General features: G+C 44.3%; 1 protein-coding gene across 3 annotated transcripts in view; it reads left to right on the forward strand.

Annotated features, from left to right (window-relative positions):
- The window catches only part of Fbxo10 (F-box protein 10), a 53,392-nt gene that overhangs the window by 20,561 nt on the left and 15,146 nt on the right, over positions 1 to 17,685 (forward strand). For 2 of the 3 annotated variants that reach the window (XM_015492308.2, XM_015492309.2), the window contains exons 2-4: positions 6,994 to 7,584; positions 11,137 to 11,970; positions 17,124 to 17,273. In XM_015492308.2, coding sequence (XP_015347794.1) covers positions 7,000 to 7,584; positions 11,137 to 11,970; positions 17,124 to 17,273 — 1,569 coding nt within the window. In that variant the 5' untranslated portion in view covers positions 6,994 to 6,999. The remainder of the gene's footprint in view (positions 1 to 6,993; positions 7,585 to 11,136; positions 11,971 to 17,123; positions 17,274 to 17,685) is intronic. The other variant, XM_048783353.1, reaches the window with a different exon arrangement.

The following is a 17,685-nucleotide window of genomic DNA, read 5'->3' on the forward strand; positions in this document are numbered from 1 at the left end:
CATTAAGACAAAGGGCAAATCACAAACTGGGAGAAAATATTCACAGAACATAAATCTGGCAAAAGATATATAAGGACATCTTATAACTCAATAATAAAAATATTGCCTGATTTTAAAATAAGCCAGAGATTTGAATAGGCACTTCAAAAAGGAGATACATGGATGACTGCCTGAAAACATGCTCAACATCATTAGTCATGAGGGAAACAAATGAAAACCAAAACAGTATAGCATTACATACCAGAATGGTAACATTAAAAGACGGACTGTTCAATCTTCCATCATAGGACAATTGATTTTTTTTTAAGAAAATGATATATTAACATATGCAGTAAAGTACAATTCCACAGTAAAAAGAAATAAACTATTGAGATATGCAACAGGAGATGAAACTCAGATTATACTGAATGTAAGAAGCCTTCCAAAAGTATATATACTCCATGATTTCCTTTATAGGAAATTCTAGAATAGACAAAACTAATGGTGGAAAATCAGAGCAATGATTTCCTCTTGGGGTTGGAATTAACCGAAAAGACTCTGGGAACTTCCTGGAATGTTCCCTTTTTTAATAGGGGTTTGGATTACACATGTGACTGCATTTGTCAAAATTCTACAAAAGCATACTGTGGAATGTCCATAATAAAGAATGTGGCATTCTAAAGAGATAAACTATTGATAAACAAAACAGCTTAGATGAATATCCAGGGACTTATGCTGAGTGTGTGGGGGGGAAGCCAATCTCAAAAGATTGCATACTATATGAATTAATTTATATAATATTTTTTAAATGACCTGATTTCAGAAATGAAGGACAAATTAATGGTTGCCAGAGATTAGAGGAAGGGGAGGCAGCTGTCAGGTAGGTGTGATTATAAAAGGCCATTGTGAAGGATCCTGTGTGTCTTAGCGTGGTGGTGGATATACAAACCTACACAGATAACAGTTGTACAGAACTTAATACATAAGCACAGAGACACATAACTAAAAATAAAACAGGAAATCTGAATAAAATTATCAGTGTCCTTATGCTGAGCATGATCTTATACTATAGTTTTGTAAAATATTACCACTGAAGGAAATATGAGCAACATATGCAAGGGACCTCTATATTATTTCTTATAAATGGATGTAGATCTGCAATTATATCCATACTTAAAAAAAAAAACAGCTTCTTAAAGAAACGACTGATACCATGTTTGGGCAGGAAATGTATAAAATAAGCCAGGAACATTTGGACATACCAGAGAGCTAAGAAGCTATCAGAGATTCCTGGGTTGTGTCAAAGGGACTGCAGAACCAACGCGAAAGATGGCTCAAAGAGAGACAACCATAAATGTTCCTCCTGCTAAGAAGACGGCAGTACCACTTACTAGGCATCCTGGGGGTGGAATACAGGAGTGGAATCCAGCAAGTCTCTGGATCCAACGGCCAACATGCAGGAAATACTGATGTCAGGGGAAAAAGTTGAACTCTCCCATGAGTATGCGTGCAGTCGGGAAAAATCAGACTGTGGGAAACTGGCTAAAAGGGTTGGGTTCTTCAACAAATAAATTGTAAAGAAGCGACAGAGAGAATGGAACCTGTAGATTAAATCAGAATCAAAAGACCTATGAAGCTAAAACCCTAAGGACAAAACTAAAACTATGGTACATGGGAATGCATACTTGCAAGATAAAACCATAAAGAAGTACAAGGACATGATTAATTTAAGGACGTGAAAAACAGGACTTTAGAGACTATCTGAAGCAGGAAGAGAGAAAAAGGAGGGAGAAGAGAAGAAATCAAGAAGCTTTCCCTAGTTACTGACTTGAGCAGTCAGGTGGAAAAAGCTGGTGCCATTGACCATGATATAGAATACAGATGGATGGAGAGATTATAATATGAACTGTTTTAAAAACTGAGCCAGGCATGGTAGTGCATGCCTGTAATCCCAGTGACTTGGGAGACTAAGGCAAGAAGACCACAAGTTTGAGGACAGCCTCAACAATATTATTGAGGCCCTGTCTCCAAAAAAGAAAAAGAAGGGCTGGTATTGTGGCTCAGCGGTGGAGCGCTTGCCTAGCACGGGCAGGACCTGGGTTCGATCCTCAGCACCACATAAAAATAAAGGCATTGTGTTGTGTCCATCTACAGCTAAAAAATAAATATTTTTTAAAAAAAGAAAAGGAAAGGAAAAAACGGGCTGGGAACATAGCTCAATGGTTAAAGTATCCCCAGTACCAAAAAAATAAAACTCAGATGAAGTTCACATACAATGGATTGCACATTTTGAAACATACTATCAGTGAGGGTTTTTCAAACATATGCACCCATGTAACCAATATACCAATCAAGATATAAAACATTTCCTTCACTTCCAAAGTTGTCTTCAAGACCCTATGGCAAGCAATGTTCCGATTTTTATCACCATAGATTAGTTAGGTCTGTTTTTAAACTTCACCTAAATGGAATTATAACATGAATACTTAGTCTTTTGTGAATGGCTTTTTTTCGCTCCCAACGTGTTTTTGACCTCCATCCACATTATTGCCTGCATCGGTAGTTCATTCCTTTTTATCGCTGTATAGTATTCTGTCATGAATACATCACAATTTATTTATCCAGGATTATGTTGGTGAACATTTGGGTTGTTTCCAGTTTTTTGTTGTTTTATTATTATAACTGAAGCTGCTGTAAGCATTTTTGTATGGGATTTTTTTGGAAATACGTGCTTTAATTTTTATGTGTAAATATCTAGGAATGGAATTCCTTTAACTGTAGAAGAAAGTGCCAGTTTTCTGAATTGATGCTAGTAATTTATACTCCTACTAGTGATGGAGAGGTCTGTCTGGCTGCTTCACATCTTTGCTAGTTCAATGCTTTGGGTACTTTTAATTTTAGCCATTTCAGTGCATACAAAGTGGCATTTCTTTATGGTTTTACAGTCTGAGCTCCCCAATCTAAAAATCCAAAATTTTGAATGCCAACATGATGCCACAAGTCGAAAATTCCAGAACACAAAACTTTGTTTCATGAATAAAATTACTTAAAATATTACATAAATTATTTTCAGATTCTAAGACATGAAACATAAATGAATCTCATGTTTAAACTTGGAGCCCATCTCCAAGATACTTCATTAGTTTATGCAAATATTCCAAAATCTGAACCATTTCTGGCCCCAAGCATTTTGGATAAGGGATGCTCAACCTACAATGAATACTATGATTTGAGCTTATGAATTTATTGGCTGCTTATTTTTCTTTTGTGAAACTTTTGTTCAGATCTTTTGCCTATTTTTTTTTTTTTTTTGAACATTTTGGTTACTGAGTGTGCGATTTCTTAACATTCTGGATACAAGCCCTTTGTCCCATATGTGTATTGCAAATATCTGCTCCCATTTTCTCTCTTGTCTTTTCTTGTTCTTAATTGTATTTTTTGATGAACAGAAAATTTAATTTTGATAGACTGGTTTATTAGTTTTTCTTTACCCGGGGGTTAAAAATTTTATTTTCCCATGTTTTCTTCTAGAAGTTTTACAAGCTTTAATGTTTAGGTCTACAACCCATCATGAGTTGGTTTTTGTATAGTCTGAGGTATGTGTCAAGGTTCATTTTTTCCCCATACAGATACCAAATTGTTATCTGTGAATATTGAGCTTTTTATTGAAAGGCTTTTCACCCTTGAATTACATTGACCCTTTTCCAATTCAGTTGACTGATACATGTGTGGCTCTACTTGGAACTCTGTTTTTCTAGGCTATATTCAAGTATATCTTCTGGCTGTTGGGTTGAAGGTGTCTAGATTTTGTTCTCTTTTTTTCAAAGAGTGTTCATTCAGTTTCATTCTACAGATGGTAAAATCAATGGCAGAACCTTTTGATATGTCAGGCTGGCTTTTTTTTCCTAATAGTTTTTGTTGTTGTTTTGATGGGAGAAGGAGTAATTATATTTGTTGTCATTGTGTCCATTTGTTGGTTGGTTTTGCACATTTGTTGGTTGGTTGGTTTGGCAGTGCTAAGGATTGAACTCAGGACCTCATCCATTCCAGGCAAGTGCTCTACCACTGAGCTACATCCCCAGCAGGCCTGCTTTTATTCTTCAGATTTGAATTAGAATATGGCCAATTCTTCCTGAGACTCCAAATGAATTCTCCACATTGTCTGGGCTAGAATTCCATTGTCTCCCAGCTCTGCATGACCTCTAAGGTTCACCTTTTGGTTCTCAACCCCATACCAGGCCGTCTCCACTAGGGCTCATGCAGTCTTGGCCTGCACATGTGCAGCCCGGCTGTGCTGCTCTCTCTGGTCTGGTACCTTGCCTTGCAAACACCAGTCTCTTCAGCAGCTCAGAACTCAAATCTGCCGCTCAATGAGACCACCACTCTGCTCAGCCTCCATCTCTCCCCACCACAGTAAGAAAGTGCCCCGGATGAAAAGGCCTTTGTGGCACTCACCTCCCACCTTCTCTTTTTCTCAAAAATCGTGGTCCTGAGCAGCTCATTGCCCAGTGCCTGAGTGTATATTCAGTTGCCTCATATATTTTATCCAGCTTTATAATTGTTTATGGCAGAGGGGGACTCCAGTTCCAACTATTTTGTCATAACCTAACATGGAAGTCAGAGTTCAGTTTTGGACATAATGTTGATTTTTTCCCCTTGTATTTTATTTATTTATTTATTTTTAATCTCTGGAATAGCCAAGTAGAAATGCCCAACAGGAAATTGTGCATTCCCCTAAGGAACTCGAAAGAGACATCTGGGGTTGGAAATTCAGATTTTGTAGTCATACATGTACAGTGGTAGTGGAAGCTAAGGAGATGGATATGATCACTCAGCTACAGAATTGATGCAGAAATGGATAAAAGAATGTTTTTCTCTTAAAATGACCAAGACAATACAGCTAAAGAAAGAAGTGAGGGACGGGAGATATCAGTATCACAGAACCACCATGAGTAAAGTGGCGTTTATCTAGGGGAATGGTCTTTCTCTATGAAGTGTAACAGTGCAGAGCCCAGCTTTTCTCCAGTGCTGCTGAGGACCTGGTAAAAAGTGACCATGACAGAGGAGCCTCCATGCCCAGGCTCTAGTACTAACCTGTAGAGTTCAAGCCACACCAGGCTTGAGGAAGCTGAGCATTTCTTCCAGATGTGATCACACGTTTGTGCTTCTAACCTTATTGGGATTAGAGACCTGATAAGTATGAGCACCATTTTCAGAAAACTGAGAGGAAAAGCAAGGCCCTGGGGAGGAAAGCCGTTTGACAGAAGGTCAGTCGTGGAGCCTACCCTGTTCTAGTTCTTATTTCCAGTTGTCTAGAAACAGGCTAACAAGTTCTCTAGGTCATCTGTCTCCTCCACCCTTTTGGTTTTCAGATGGGCAAGTTGACACGTAAGTGAGAGGGACCTCGGGTGTGGCTCAGAGATAGAGCACTTGCCTAGCATGTCAGGCCAAGTGTGATCCCTAGCACCACAAAGAAAATAAAAATAAACAAGAGGGCTCGAGGTACAAGAACAGAAATTCAATGAGGTCAGCTTTGCCAAAAGGAGAATCTATTATAAGAGCAAAGAGACCCGATGGCATTCAAAGGGCAAGGATAAAGCTGAGCTCTGGGGAGAGGACTGAGGCGAGGCCTGCTCCAGAGAAACTGGAATGCTTCTGCTCTTTTCTCGGCTTTTTTTCTGTGTCTCTGATTCATTCTTCTCTCATTATAGACCCACTTCTGCCTCCCATCTCAGGGAAAAATGATCACCAGCAACTATCTCTGAGTTTATTTGTATTTATTTAAATATTGTGTATTTATTACTTTTGGCAGAATTGGGGATTGAACCCAGGAGTGCTCTACCACTGAGCTAACCTCCAGCCCTGCCCATTTGTTTGTTTGTTGAGACAAGGTCTCACTGAGTTGCCATAGCTGGCCTGGAACTCTCAATCCTTCTGCCTCCAGCCTCCTGAGTCTCTGGGATTACAAGTGTGCGCCACCAAGCTCAGCCTATTCCTGAGTTTATAGCTTAGGAAAGAAGGCATCCATTTCCCATCATTCAGGAAGGAAACTACCCTGATTTTAGAATAGCACCTCATATTCTCTTGGAAGTCTCGAAGAGCCATTTGGATCAATTGCAGCCAATCAGTTGCAGCTTAGGAGTTGGGGTATCGTTTTTCTGTACACACATCTTCAGGAAGCCTCTGTAACTGTGTGGTATAAATCAGTAAGAGAGAAGGATATTTTCCAGAGTAAGCAAGGAGGCAGATGGCTGGGCAGCCAGCCTACTAAATGTTTAGGACATTAGGATTACATCAGTAACCAGTGACTGAGCCAGGACCAAAACCCACGCAGTCTTTCCAGGGGCTGCCCCACATGGAAAACAGTAGCAGTGATTTGATCTGGGAATGAGGAGAAACAGACAGATTCCATTCTTCTTCCTACTGGTAATGAAGAGATAGTAGTCTCTTCCCAGGGAACCTAAGGGATCCACACCCATAGGACCATCAGAGCCAAAGGTAGGTTCCCTCTCTATGAATCCAAACCCTTTCAGTTACAAGTCACAGAAACCCAAATCAAACTAGTTTTAGCATAAAGGGGATTTATGGAAGGCCACTGGAGCCCCTCACTAGATTGAAGGAAGAACCGTAGATGTGAGGGCATCTTTAGGAATCTGTACTCGGCACCTCCAGACACATACAAGTGTACTCACCTTTTTTTCATACTCATTTCACTTTTCATCCTCCATCTCTATTCTTTTCTGCTTCGCTCTCATTCCACAAGGTTTTCTCCATGGAGAGGGGTACCTAGCTGCCAGCAGTTCTGGAGTCATATCCTTAAAGTGTCTGACCAAAGAGAAAAGAGTCTTCCTTCTAACACTTGGTCAGAGAAGGATTCTGATCGCAGGAATGGGGTCCTTTGATTGGCTGGGCCTTGTTCACTCGCTCATCCCTAGGGAGATGGTGGGGTATGTTATGAAGGGGAAAGGTAAACAGGGTAGACAAAAGCCTCTTCTCTTTTGTGTCTTTCTCCAGGTGACCATGGAGGCTGGAGGCCTGCCCCTGGAGCTGTGGCGCATGATCTTAGCCTACTTGCACCTTCCTGATCTGGGCCGCTGCAGCCTGGTGTGCAGGGCCTGGTATGAACTGATCCTCAGTCTTGACAGTACTCGCTGGCGGCAGCTGTGCCTTGGCTGTACGGAGTGCCGCCATCCCAACTGGCCCAACCAGCCTGATGTGGAGCCCGAGTCTTGGCGGGAGGCCTTCAAGCAGCATTACCTTGCCTCCAAGACATGGACCAAGAACGCCCTGGACTTGGAGTCCTCTGTCTGCTTTTCTCTATTCCGCAGGAGGAGGGAACGACGCACCCTAAGTGTCGGGCCAGGCCATGAGTTTGACAGTCTGGGCAGCGCCTTGGCCATGGCCAGCCTGTATGACCGAATTGTGCTGTTTCCAGGTGTGTACGAAGAGCAAGGTGAAATCATCCTGAAGGTGCCTGTGGAGATTGTAGGCCATGGCAAGTTGGGTGAGGTGGCCCTGCTAGCCAGCATTGATCAGCACTGCTCAACCACACGCCTGTGCAACCTCATCTTCATGCCAGCTTGGTTCTCACCCATCATGTATAAGGTGGGTGTCACATCCAGTAGATGCCATCCAGCCCTGAACCCAGGGGCATGGCCTCTTCTCAATTTTTGTTGGAATTGAGAGTTCAATAGCTATTCCTGTACACACAGTCCTCTGAGGTCTGAACCCATTGAGAAATGGGCACAGTTTTATCCCCATCAAAGCTGTATTAGAAAATGAGCCTTGGCTTTGGGGTCAAAACTGCTGTTCCCTTTCCAACTAGATTCTCTGGAGCTACAGGTTGAGTAGCCTGGTGGGCAAGCCAGGCTGCAACATGGTGAGAGGAAGCAGAGAACTCATTAGCTAGCTGCTCATGGCAGCGGGTGAGCCAGAGAGAAGGTCATGCAGGGGCAGCAAATCTCAACACATGAACACCCCGCCCTACGCAGGTCAAGGAAAGTCAGGCTTTTACCAGGAGTGGCTACTTCTCAAGGGTGACTGGAGAAGGGATCAGGAAATGTTATTCCAACACATTCCTTCCATGAACACACAGATGTGTTCAGAGCAAAGCATGTATGAAGGCATTGGTAGTTCCTGGCACAACAGTCTACAGCTTATGTCTTGCCTACCTTCTGCAATATTTGGATTATGTACCTATTTGGTAAAAATTATATTTCCCCTATTACTACCATTAGTAGCTTGTCTCTTGCATTTGTAATGGTCATTATACCACCAGCCATTTAGGAAGCACTTGATGTGCACTCGGTATGGGCTTTACAGCCGTGATCTCACTTACTTTCCCTATAGTCTGATGGGATGGGTAGTGTCATCTGATTTTATAGATAAGGAAGTTGAGGCTCAACAAGATTCAGTGATATACCCAGGGTCACAGACTCAGTAGGGACAGCTAGGATCCAAAACCCGTATTTATAATCTAGGTGACTTTCCATCCATGGCCTCACTTGATCCCCTCAACAAACACTGTGGCAGATAGAGTAGATGTGGTGTCCCCGTTTTGTAGATGAGGGGTACTAGAGGTTAAAGATGCTAAGTAACTTTCTCAGGTGGTTAATTAGTGAGGTTAGAGCTCAAATTTGGGCCTCCTGATCTAAGCACTTATAAAATCACATCATGTTGGATTCCTTGAAAGCTTAAAATCCTGCTTTTTTGACTCTAGAATGTTTTATAAGGACTGTTAGAATTGTTAGAATTGAGAGTTCAATAGCTATTCCTATACACACAGTCCTCTGAGGTCTGATATGTTTCCCGTGTGCTGGTCCACAGACATGGAAAGGGGACATTGTCTAGAAACAATATTCCAGACCCCTCATTTTCATAATATATTAATTATTTGAAGAATATGTTAATTTCAGTCTCTGCTTCCCCCTCAGCAGTGTAGCCATAGGCCTTCAAGGGAAAGAGCCTGGCCTTGGGCCTCTGGGTGGCCCAGCATTTGGCTTAGTGCTTGGCGTGAATTAGTGCTCAGTCCATGATAGTATTTTGCATAAAAGACGCACAGTGGCCTGAAATGGCCTTTCCTAAAAAAAGCAAAGACTAGGACTATTCTCAGCAGTTTGCAGTGAAACCCGAGGACCCTAGCAGTGGCTGTGCATCTCCAGAGCACTGGCCTTTATCCTTAGAAAGGATCAAGGAAGACAAGATGGACTTAAATTGCAGCTAGAAAAAAATAAGTTAGCTGTAAGGAAGGACTTGGAGAGGTTAAGGGGACTTCAGCTCTGGGACAAGCTTTCAAGGGAGGCCACTGCTAGAGAATTTTAAAGATTGTTCAAGGGATAGGTGTGGCTGGACTGTTAAATGGAATCACGAGACACCCCCTCCTTCATTTTATGGCATCTGATAGTATTTGAGATCCAGAAACAGGTCCCCCCACCCCCAGAAATATAAAGCAACTGGGTCTTGCCAAGCTTGCCTCTCAGTGAGGCCTGGAGCCAAGAGGCCCAGATGAATTATGCTGTGGGTTCAGGGCTTCCCCTCCCCACCTCAGACTCCTGAGGGCTCTCTGTTCCTTGTGTTCCTGACTCCAGACAATAATGGTAACTTTTATTGCCAGCTTTGCACCTGGCACTGTGCTTTATGCTTTATTAACTAATAAGCCCTGGGCTGCAGACAAGGAAATTGAGGCTTAAAGAGGTGAAGTCATTTGCCCCATGTTCATGCTTGAGAAAGGCAGAGCCAGGAGCTGTCCTGCATGGTCAACCCTCCAGAGCCTGTGCTCTTAACCACTCCTTAGGACTTCCTGGCTCTGGCAGCATACTTGGTCCTCTCTCTAGAGAGGCCATCTGCTGTCTTGCTGTGCCCCCATCAGTCACCGCACAGACTCACCCTTTCCCAGCACCTGTCTCAGTTCAGGTAGGGCTCAGCCCTCCTGCCTGCTCTCCTCCACCAGTGATCAGGGTTCCATGAGGCCTTGAGTTCAGATGTTCAACAGGGCAAAAGGTTCAGGTGAAGGGCACCTGCCTGCAGGCCCAAGAGAGGGCAGGAATGAAAGGAAAGCGCTTTGAGAGCGTGAGACCTGGAGAAATGCCTATGATTTGACACATTCTTCATATAACCCAGTCACTGTTCAGGGACTCCCCTGCCTTTTGGAGGATTGGTAAAGTTTTGCTCAGTTCCCAGCTAATGCCTATATTTATAAAAATTCAAACCTCTCAGGACCAGGGTATAGCTTAGTGGTAGGATACTTGCTTAGCATGTGTGAGACCCTGTGTTCAAATCACAGTGCCACCTCCTACCCCCCAAAATTTTTTTTCAAAGCTCTCCTGAGCTCTAATCTCTCCCTTTCCCTAATCTCAGGGGGAACAGGATTACCTTTCTTCCCCATCCTAGGCAGAATTATCTGTCCCTGAGTACACACCCACCATAGGAACAAATAATCCAGACTTTGGAGATGGTATCAGAAGATCTCAGAAATGACTGTCTCCCAATTAACAAGTGAATTACAACTCCAACAGAGAACACGTAGAATGTAGCCTTTGAATTACCTCTTTATAAGCCCCCCCATTCCTGGTGTGGGCAGAATCACAGCCTTTGGGACAGGAGTCCCTTGTGTTTCTCCTTTGATAGCAAAGCAATAAACCTTTTTCTCAAAAAAAAAAAAAAAAAAAAGGCTCTTCTGACCATTTTGGATCCTCTCCAGAGTGACCCTCTCCTGCTTTATCTCCCTTATTAACATGTGTCAATTCCATCTCACCCAGCATCTCCAGATATAGCTTTTACCCTCCTTCCAACTTTCACTACAAAAGAAAGGGAAGGGAAGGGAGGGAGGAATTCTCACTAAGCATTTCACAAGTATTAGGAGAATCCACTGAAGACATGTAGGAAGGCCATGATGCAAAGTGAGAACTTTTCTGCCATCATCCACTCCTGTCCCACTTCCTTGGGATCAGAGGGGAACTAGTGCAGGCAGCTCCCAGTTTTTCTTCCTGTCTGGTGCAGAGCAGTTCCCCAGCTCAGGCCCTGGTAGGGAAGGGGAGATGATTGATGGAACACATGGCCTCTCCTTGCTCTACTCTTCTTAAAAAGAGCACCTGGAGAGCTGACCACCAAAGCAAAGCTTAGCCCTCTTACAACCGGTTTCTCCTTTTCATTCTCCAGACCACATCAGGTCACGTCCAGTTTGACAACTGCAACTTTGAGAATGGGCACATTCAGGTTCATGGCCCAGGCACCTGCCAAGTGAAGTTTTGCACCTTCAAAAACACCCATGTCTTCCTGCACAACGTGCCCCTGTGTGTTCTGGAAAACTGTGAATTTGTGGGCAGCGAAAACAACTCTGTGACAGTTGAAGGTCACCCATCAGCAGATAAGAACTGGGCCTACAAGTATTTACTGGGGCTTATCAAGTCCTCTCCCAGCTTGCTCCCCACAGAGGATTCTGACTTTTTAATGTCCCTGGACCTAGAGAGCCGGGACCAGGCCTGGAGCCCAAGGACCTGTGACATTGTCATCGAAGGCAGCCAGAGCCCGACCAGCCCAGCCTCTAGCTCCCCAAAGCCAGGTTCCAAGGCTGGCTCCCAGGAGGCAGAGGTGGGCAGCGATGGGGAAAGGGTGGCCCAGACACCAGACAGCAGCGATGGAGGCCTGAGTCCTAGCGGTGAGGATGAGGATGAGGACCAGCTCACTTACAGACTCTCCTACCAAGTGCAAGGCCCACGCCCCGTTCTGGGCGGCTCCTTTCTGGGCCCACCGCTGCCAGGAGCATCCATTCAGCTGCCTAGCTGCCTGGTGCTGCACTCACTGCAGCAGGAGCTGCAGAAGGACAAGGAGGCCATGGCCCTGGCCAGCTCCGTGCAGGGCTGCCTCATCCGCAAGTGCCTGTTCCGGGACGGGAAGGGAGGTGTCTTTGTCTGCTCCTACGGCCGAGCCAAGATGGAAGGAAACATCTTCCGGAACTTGACTTACGCAGTGCGGTGTATACATAATAGCAAGGTGCTGTTGTAAGGGCTGAGTGTAGACATGAGCCTTACTGGGTCACCAGAAACATGACTATTGATAGCTGAGCCGGCTCCTGTGGCTTTGTGTAGGAAGGGTGTGAGGGGCTACTTTGCATTTTAAAAATAATCTTTTCTAAATCTTATTAACACACACAGGACTTTGTGTCCATCATCTGATTTGGACAGGGCAGAAAGTTTTCCCATTTCACAGAAAAGGAAATAGACCAAGAGAGGGAAGGTGTCTTGCCCAGGGTCACACAGTAAGTTTGAGGCAGATCTGAGACTAGCACCCAGGTCTTCTGCCTCCATTCACTATATCACACAGCTTCTCAAACCTGTTGCCCAAGTCCTAATAGAAGAAGCAAGGTAAGAGAGAATTTAGGGAGAAATGATCACAGCATTCCGTGCAAACTCGAGCAGGGTAGTTGCGAAGGCTTCCCAGAGGAGATGTCTAGGCTGAGCAGGATGAGTGAAGGCTCTGGGGCAAATGGGACATGTGTGATGAAAAGGGGATACAGAGTGGGACATTCCAGTAGCAGAAACATCTTGTGCTGGGGGTCCTGGGTGTGAGACTGACTTCACCCACGCATCAGGGACAGGTTGAAAAGACTCAGGCAAAAAAAGAGCCACCCCACCCAGGGCCTGGAAAGCCCTGACAAGACACTGGAGTTGATGCTAAGAGCAAACCACCAGCCATTGCTGCCAGCAGCACCTTACATTTGCAGGCACTTTGGATGCTTCATGACAGCCTAAAAATCTCATACACGATTGGTGACAGGAAAGGCTCTTCTTTCTTTCTGCAGGGAAAGGATGAAAGTAAGGAGAGAGGTCCTCTCTGAGGAGCAGGTGCAAGACAGGCCTTGCAGAAGGCATGGCCCAGCACCTAGGTTTGAGTATCACATCTCTGTTATTCACTGTGCACATTACCTTTGCTTCTGTACAGGAGAAGTAAGCATTCCTACCTTGTTTCTCTCACTAAGGTTGAGGATCCAGTTGCCATAGTATTAGAAATTGTCCTCAGTAAACTAAAGGGCACTGTACAAATGTCAAACATGGATCTTACAGGTTTCTAGAATGGTTAATAGCAATTGCATTTTAGTAGTATATTACCCAGCCCACTTCCAAAGAGGATTTTAGGTGATATTACCCAGAAAGCATAACATAAAAGTGTACTATAAACAGAAAAGAAAATGATAAAATAAAAAAGGAAGGATGTTGGGGGCTGCGGTTGTAGCTCAGTGGTAGAGTGCTTGCCTAGCATGTGTGACACACTGGGTTTGATTCTCAGCACTACATACAAATAAATAAACAAAAATTCATCAACAACTAATAAAAATATTAAAAAAAAAAAAAAAGAGGAAGGGTGGCCAGGCATGTTGACACACTTCTGAAATCTCAGTGATTCAGGAGGCTGAGGCAGGAGGATCACAAATTCCAGGCCAGCCTCACAACTTAGCAAGACCCTCAACAACTTAGACTCTATCTCAAAGAAATAAAAAAGGGCTGGGGTATAGTGCAGTGGTAAAGTGCCCCTGGGTTCAATCCCTAGACATATATTAAAAAAAAAAAAAAAAAAGAGGAAGGATGATGGTTTTGCTCTTAGACACCATGATGAAAGGGTCTGGTTCAAGCCCTCAGGGAGGGCTTTCCTCCTTGCATAACTATTAAGAATATGCCTGTGATCTGCCACTAAAGTCCCTTGGATTAATGATACTACTTATCTCCAAGGCGTAGCAAGGATAATTATTATAGGGCACATATGTAAAGTGCTTAGCCATGTAGCTGGTATATAGCAAGTGCTCAATAAACTCATTTTTTAAAAAAGGTGTTGACAGTCCAGTGTGAGAAGTTCAATGACAGAGCTGCCATGGGTGGCACAAGAGACCTGAAAGGGGAGCATCGGGTCCAGCCTCAAGGAACCATGAAAAGTTTCCTCGAGGAACAGTGCCTGGCCCATGCTATTCAGGAGGAGTAAGAGTTAGCAGGGTGAAGCTGTGTGGCACCAGGTGTATGTACAAAGGCCCAGAAGTAAGGAGCTACAAGTCGCTCAGCAGGCCAGAACTGGAGATGAGGTTGGCAAGAGTTGCCAAGGAAGGAAACTGGAGACTAGTCAAGGTCTTGCCAACAAGATTGGAGTTGACCTTGAGGTTTGCTGGGAGCCTGCTGAGAGATTTTAAGCAGAGAACTATATACAGATCTGCCTTCTAAACGCTTCTTCCGTGAACCTCTTAGAGGACTAACTGGGAGAACAAGGCTGGAGGCAAGGAGGTCCATGAGAAGCAGTTGATGACTGTGGTCCAGAGATAGACAGGAGGGGACAGGGAATAGTCGAGAGCACGAGGCCTGGATTTATGGCCCAAGCAGCTGAGGCAATGGCTGGAGCTTGAAGAACATGAGCTTGGTTTGGGGTACCTTGAGTTTGCAGCACTTGTGACATCTGGCAGATGTGCCATCTTGTCTGGATCTGGAGCTTTGGAGAAAGATGTGCACTGACATGCTGGCAGAGTGTAGGGACTTGGCTTTGTGCAGGCCATCACTGGAGATATCCACATGGACAGACAAAAAGTTATACAGCCTTAGTTGTAGCCCTCTTGAACAACTGCCTCCATGGGACTTTTAGCAGGAGTTGTGTGGCCAGAAATTCCTGATGAAGCTCTAGTATTTTTCACCTGAAAAAAATATATATATTCAGTGTTTTTTTGTTTTTTTTTTTTTTTTTGTACCAAGGATTTAACTCAGGGCACTCAACCACTGAGCCACATTCCCAGCCCTACTTTGTATTTTATTTAGAAATATGGTGTCACTTTTGCTTAGGCTGGCTTTGAACTTGCAATCCTCCTGCCTCAGCCTCCCAAGCCCCACTGGAATCACAGACATGCGCCATTGTGCCTGGCCACATTCAGGGGTTTTTTTTGTTTTGTTTTGTTTTTTTTAAGACTCCAATAATTTATTTATTTTTAGTTTTCGGCGGACATAACATCTTTGTATGTGGTGCTGAGGATCGAACCTGAGCTGCATGCATGCCAAGCAAGCGCGCTACAGCTTGAGCCACATCTCCAGCCCATGGGGTTTTTAACTTTAAAAAAAAAAAAAAGGTCCACAATGTTTCATGCGTACCCAGCATCAGGTTCAATGGCATGCTAAGCGGCATGATAGATGCAGGGAGCTGTGTGGGATTGTGGGGCTTACTGAGCCTGTCTCTGTGCTGCATTCAGCCCATTTGACTCTAGAGCATCCCAGCAGGGTGAAGGCTGGCAGAAGGAGCCCAGTCACTTGAGGTTTCAAGATGAAAAGCAGCACCGACTGTGATGTTCTCCTTCCTGCGGGTTGGAATTTATAGTTGGAAGTCAGGTGTCTATAATAGGCCAGCAGAGACCGAGGCAAATTGTGTTGATGTTTGGAAATGCTTTTGCTTGCTCTTTTGGGATCAATCTCATAGGGAATTGGATGATGTCATCTGGATTATCCTCAGTGTCCCGTGGGCTTCAGTTTCCTCTATCTCAACCTTGTGCTGGTTCTGTCTGTCCTGAATCTTCCCTTTGCACCTGCTCCGCAGAGGCCTCTCCTTGCTCTCATCCTCCCCACCTCATTAGGCTGCTGTTATATGTCACTCTGCACAAGTGAACCTGCCAGCATGGTGACAGATTTTCTTTATTATCCTGGTTCATCCTTAGTCTGGGCAGGTGCTATGTCCACAGGTCTTGGAAAGGACTTTGTCAGTGACCCTACCTCACCCCCAGCATAAAGGGTGCTCTCTCAGAGGCACTGACCCAAGATGGGTTCCTCCCACTGCCCCCAAAGGTGAAGCTGTTCACTGGGTGGCACAGGGTTTGCTGCTCTTGTCCCAGATTCCAGCTACTTAAGGCTTGTGTTATAGGAAAGTTAGGGAAGAGTCCAGGAGGGGCCTGGTGCCTTTCTCAGAGTCAGCTATCTTTTCCCCAAAACCTGAACTTCCAAAAAAAGTTGTCTCCTGCTGTCCTGCCCCCAGTCTTTCTCCATGAGCACCCAGGGAGATCCATGGAGAAGTAAATAGGTGCAGCTACCACCAGTTTCTGTGCTCTTTACCTAGCTCACACTTAGCCTTGAACAATTCATTAAGAATGTCAGCAGAATTCTTACCAGATTGTATGGCACTCATTGTCCTGCACCCTCAGCTCTCTGATGAGTTCCAGAAAGGTTTTTATGTTTGTGCGTACTATCTTATTGTCTTGTAAGTGTAGGAGCAGCTTTTTCCATCATAAGAAGAATCCAAGACCACCTTGGAATTGGACTTCTATTATACTCCTCCCAAAATTTATCCTAATATATTATATTGTTTAATAGTAGTACACAATTTATCATAATGTATTGGGTTAATATACAGTTGTTTAAAACCACCTATACTTACTAAATGTAAGAAGAAAATATAATTGAAAACATCCTCTAAATAAGCTTGGTACCTTCTTTAAAGGAGGCTTTCTTATACCAGTATTTCTATTTGTCCCTTAGTTTGGAGTCTCAGTGGTTTTTCTATACCAGCTAGTACACCAAGATCGGTTCAAGTTAGGCACGAGTAGACTTCTTCTTCTTCTTCTTTTTTTTTTTTTAAGTAATTTGTTTGTTGGTTGGTTGGTTTTTCAATTGAGAATCAGCCATCATTTCATAAAGTGGAAGGGAAGGTGGTTCAGGAGAATCTGTGGTATCTTATTTGGTGCTGGCTCAGGCAGGTGAATACTTGGAAAGATACAAATAGCAGTGATAGATCTAGAACTTGATTCCATTAAAAGCAGCTGTGCCCCTGGACCCCTGGGAAGTCTTTGTGCAACCCTAGTGCATAAAGCTTGAAGACCCCGAATCCTGTCTTCTGTAAGCATCGTTTGCATCCCATCATCCAATCTTGCAGCTTAGCCCTGGAGCCAAGCATCAGTCCAAGTTTGTAAAGCCGCAATGTGAAGGTGTTGGGTAAAGAGCCCACAGGGCAATGCCAAGGCAGGCAGGTGTCCTGGGAGCTCACAGTGGGAGGGCGGGTGCGGAGGGAGGCACTCCTCTCACCTGTGGTTAACAGTAGGCACCCGTGGGGACCAGCTGGGAAGAAAAAGACTTGAGGTGTGTGATCTCTAACAAATTCCCTGTGATAGGAGAGTAAATGGCTTTCTCTCTTCTGCTTAGATCGTCATGCTCAGGAACGACATTTACCGCTGCCGAGCTTCAGGCATCTTTCTTCGCCTGGAAGGCGGAGGCCTGATCGCGGGCAACAACATTTACCACAACGCAGAGGCTGGTGTGGACATCCGGAAGAAGTCCAACCCGCTCATCCTGGTACTTTCCTCTGTCTTTCTCCCCTGTTCAGGCTGGCTCTCAAGGATTTCAGAAATCTTTTCCGAGGATATTTAAATCATTGTTGCCGTCTTGAATTTACATGCTTCCTGTTTGCAGGTAGTTTCTGCTCCTCTCTGTGTGTCCTGTGACTCCGCTTCTTTTTGTCTTTCCATACATTAGTAATGGCTTTGGAGAAGTTGCTTCCTGCCCTTTCCCCATCAGTGAAGAAGAGCATGGGATGGACAGGGAAATTCCACAGGGCCCTCCCAACAGCCCTGATAGGTTATGGGTGGCTTTGAGTTTAAAAATACAGACACAAAAGCCAGCTCCTTGGGACATGACTGTAATCCCACTGACCCTGGAGGTTGAGGCAGAAGGATCACAAGTTTGAGACCAGCCTCAGCAACTTAGT

Source organism: Marmota marmota, unplaced genomic scaffold (assembly GCF_001458135.2).
Source record: "Marmota marmota marmota unplaced genomic scaffold, marMar, whole genome shotgun sequence".
Lineage (NCBI taxonomy): Eukaryota > Metazoa > Chordata > Mammalia > Rodentia > Sciuridae > Marmota > Marmota marmota.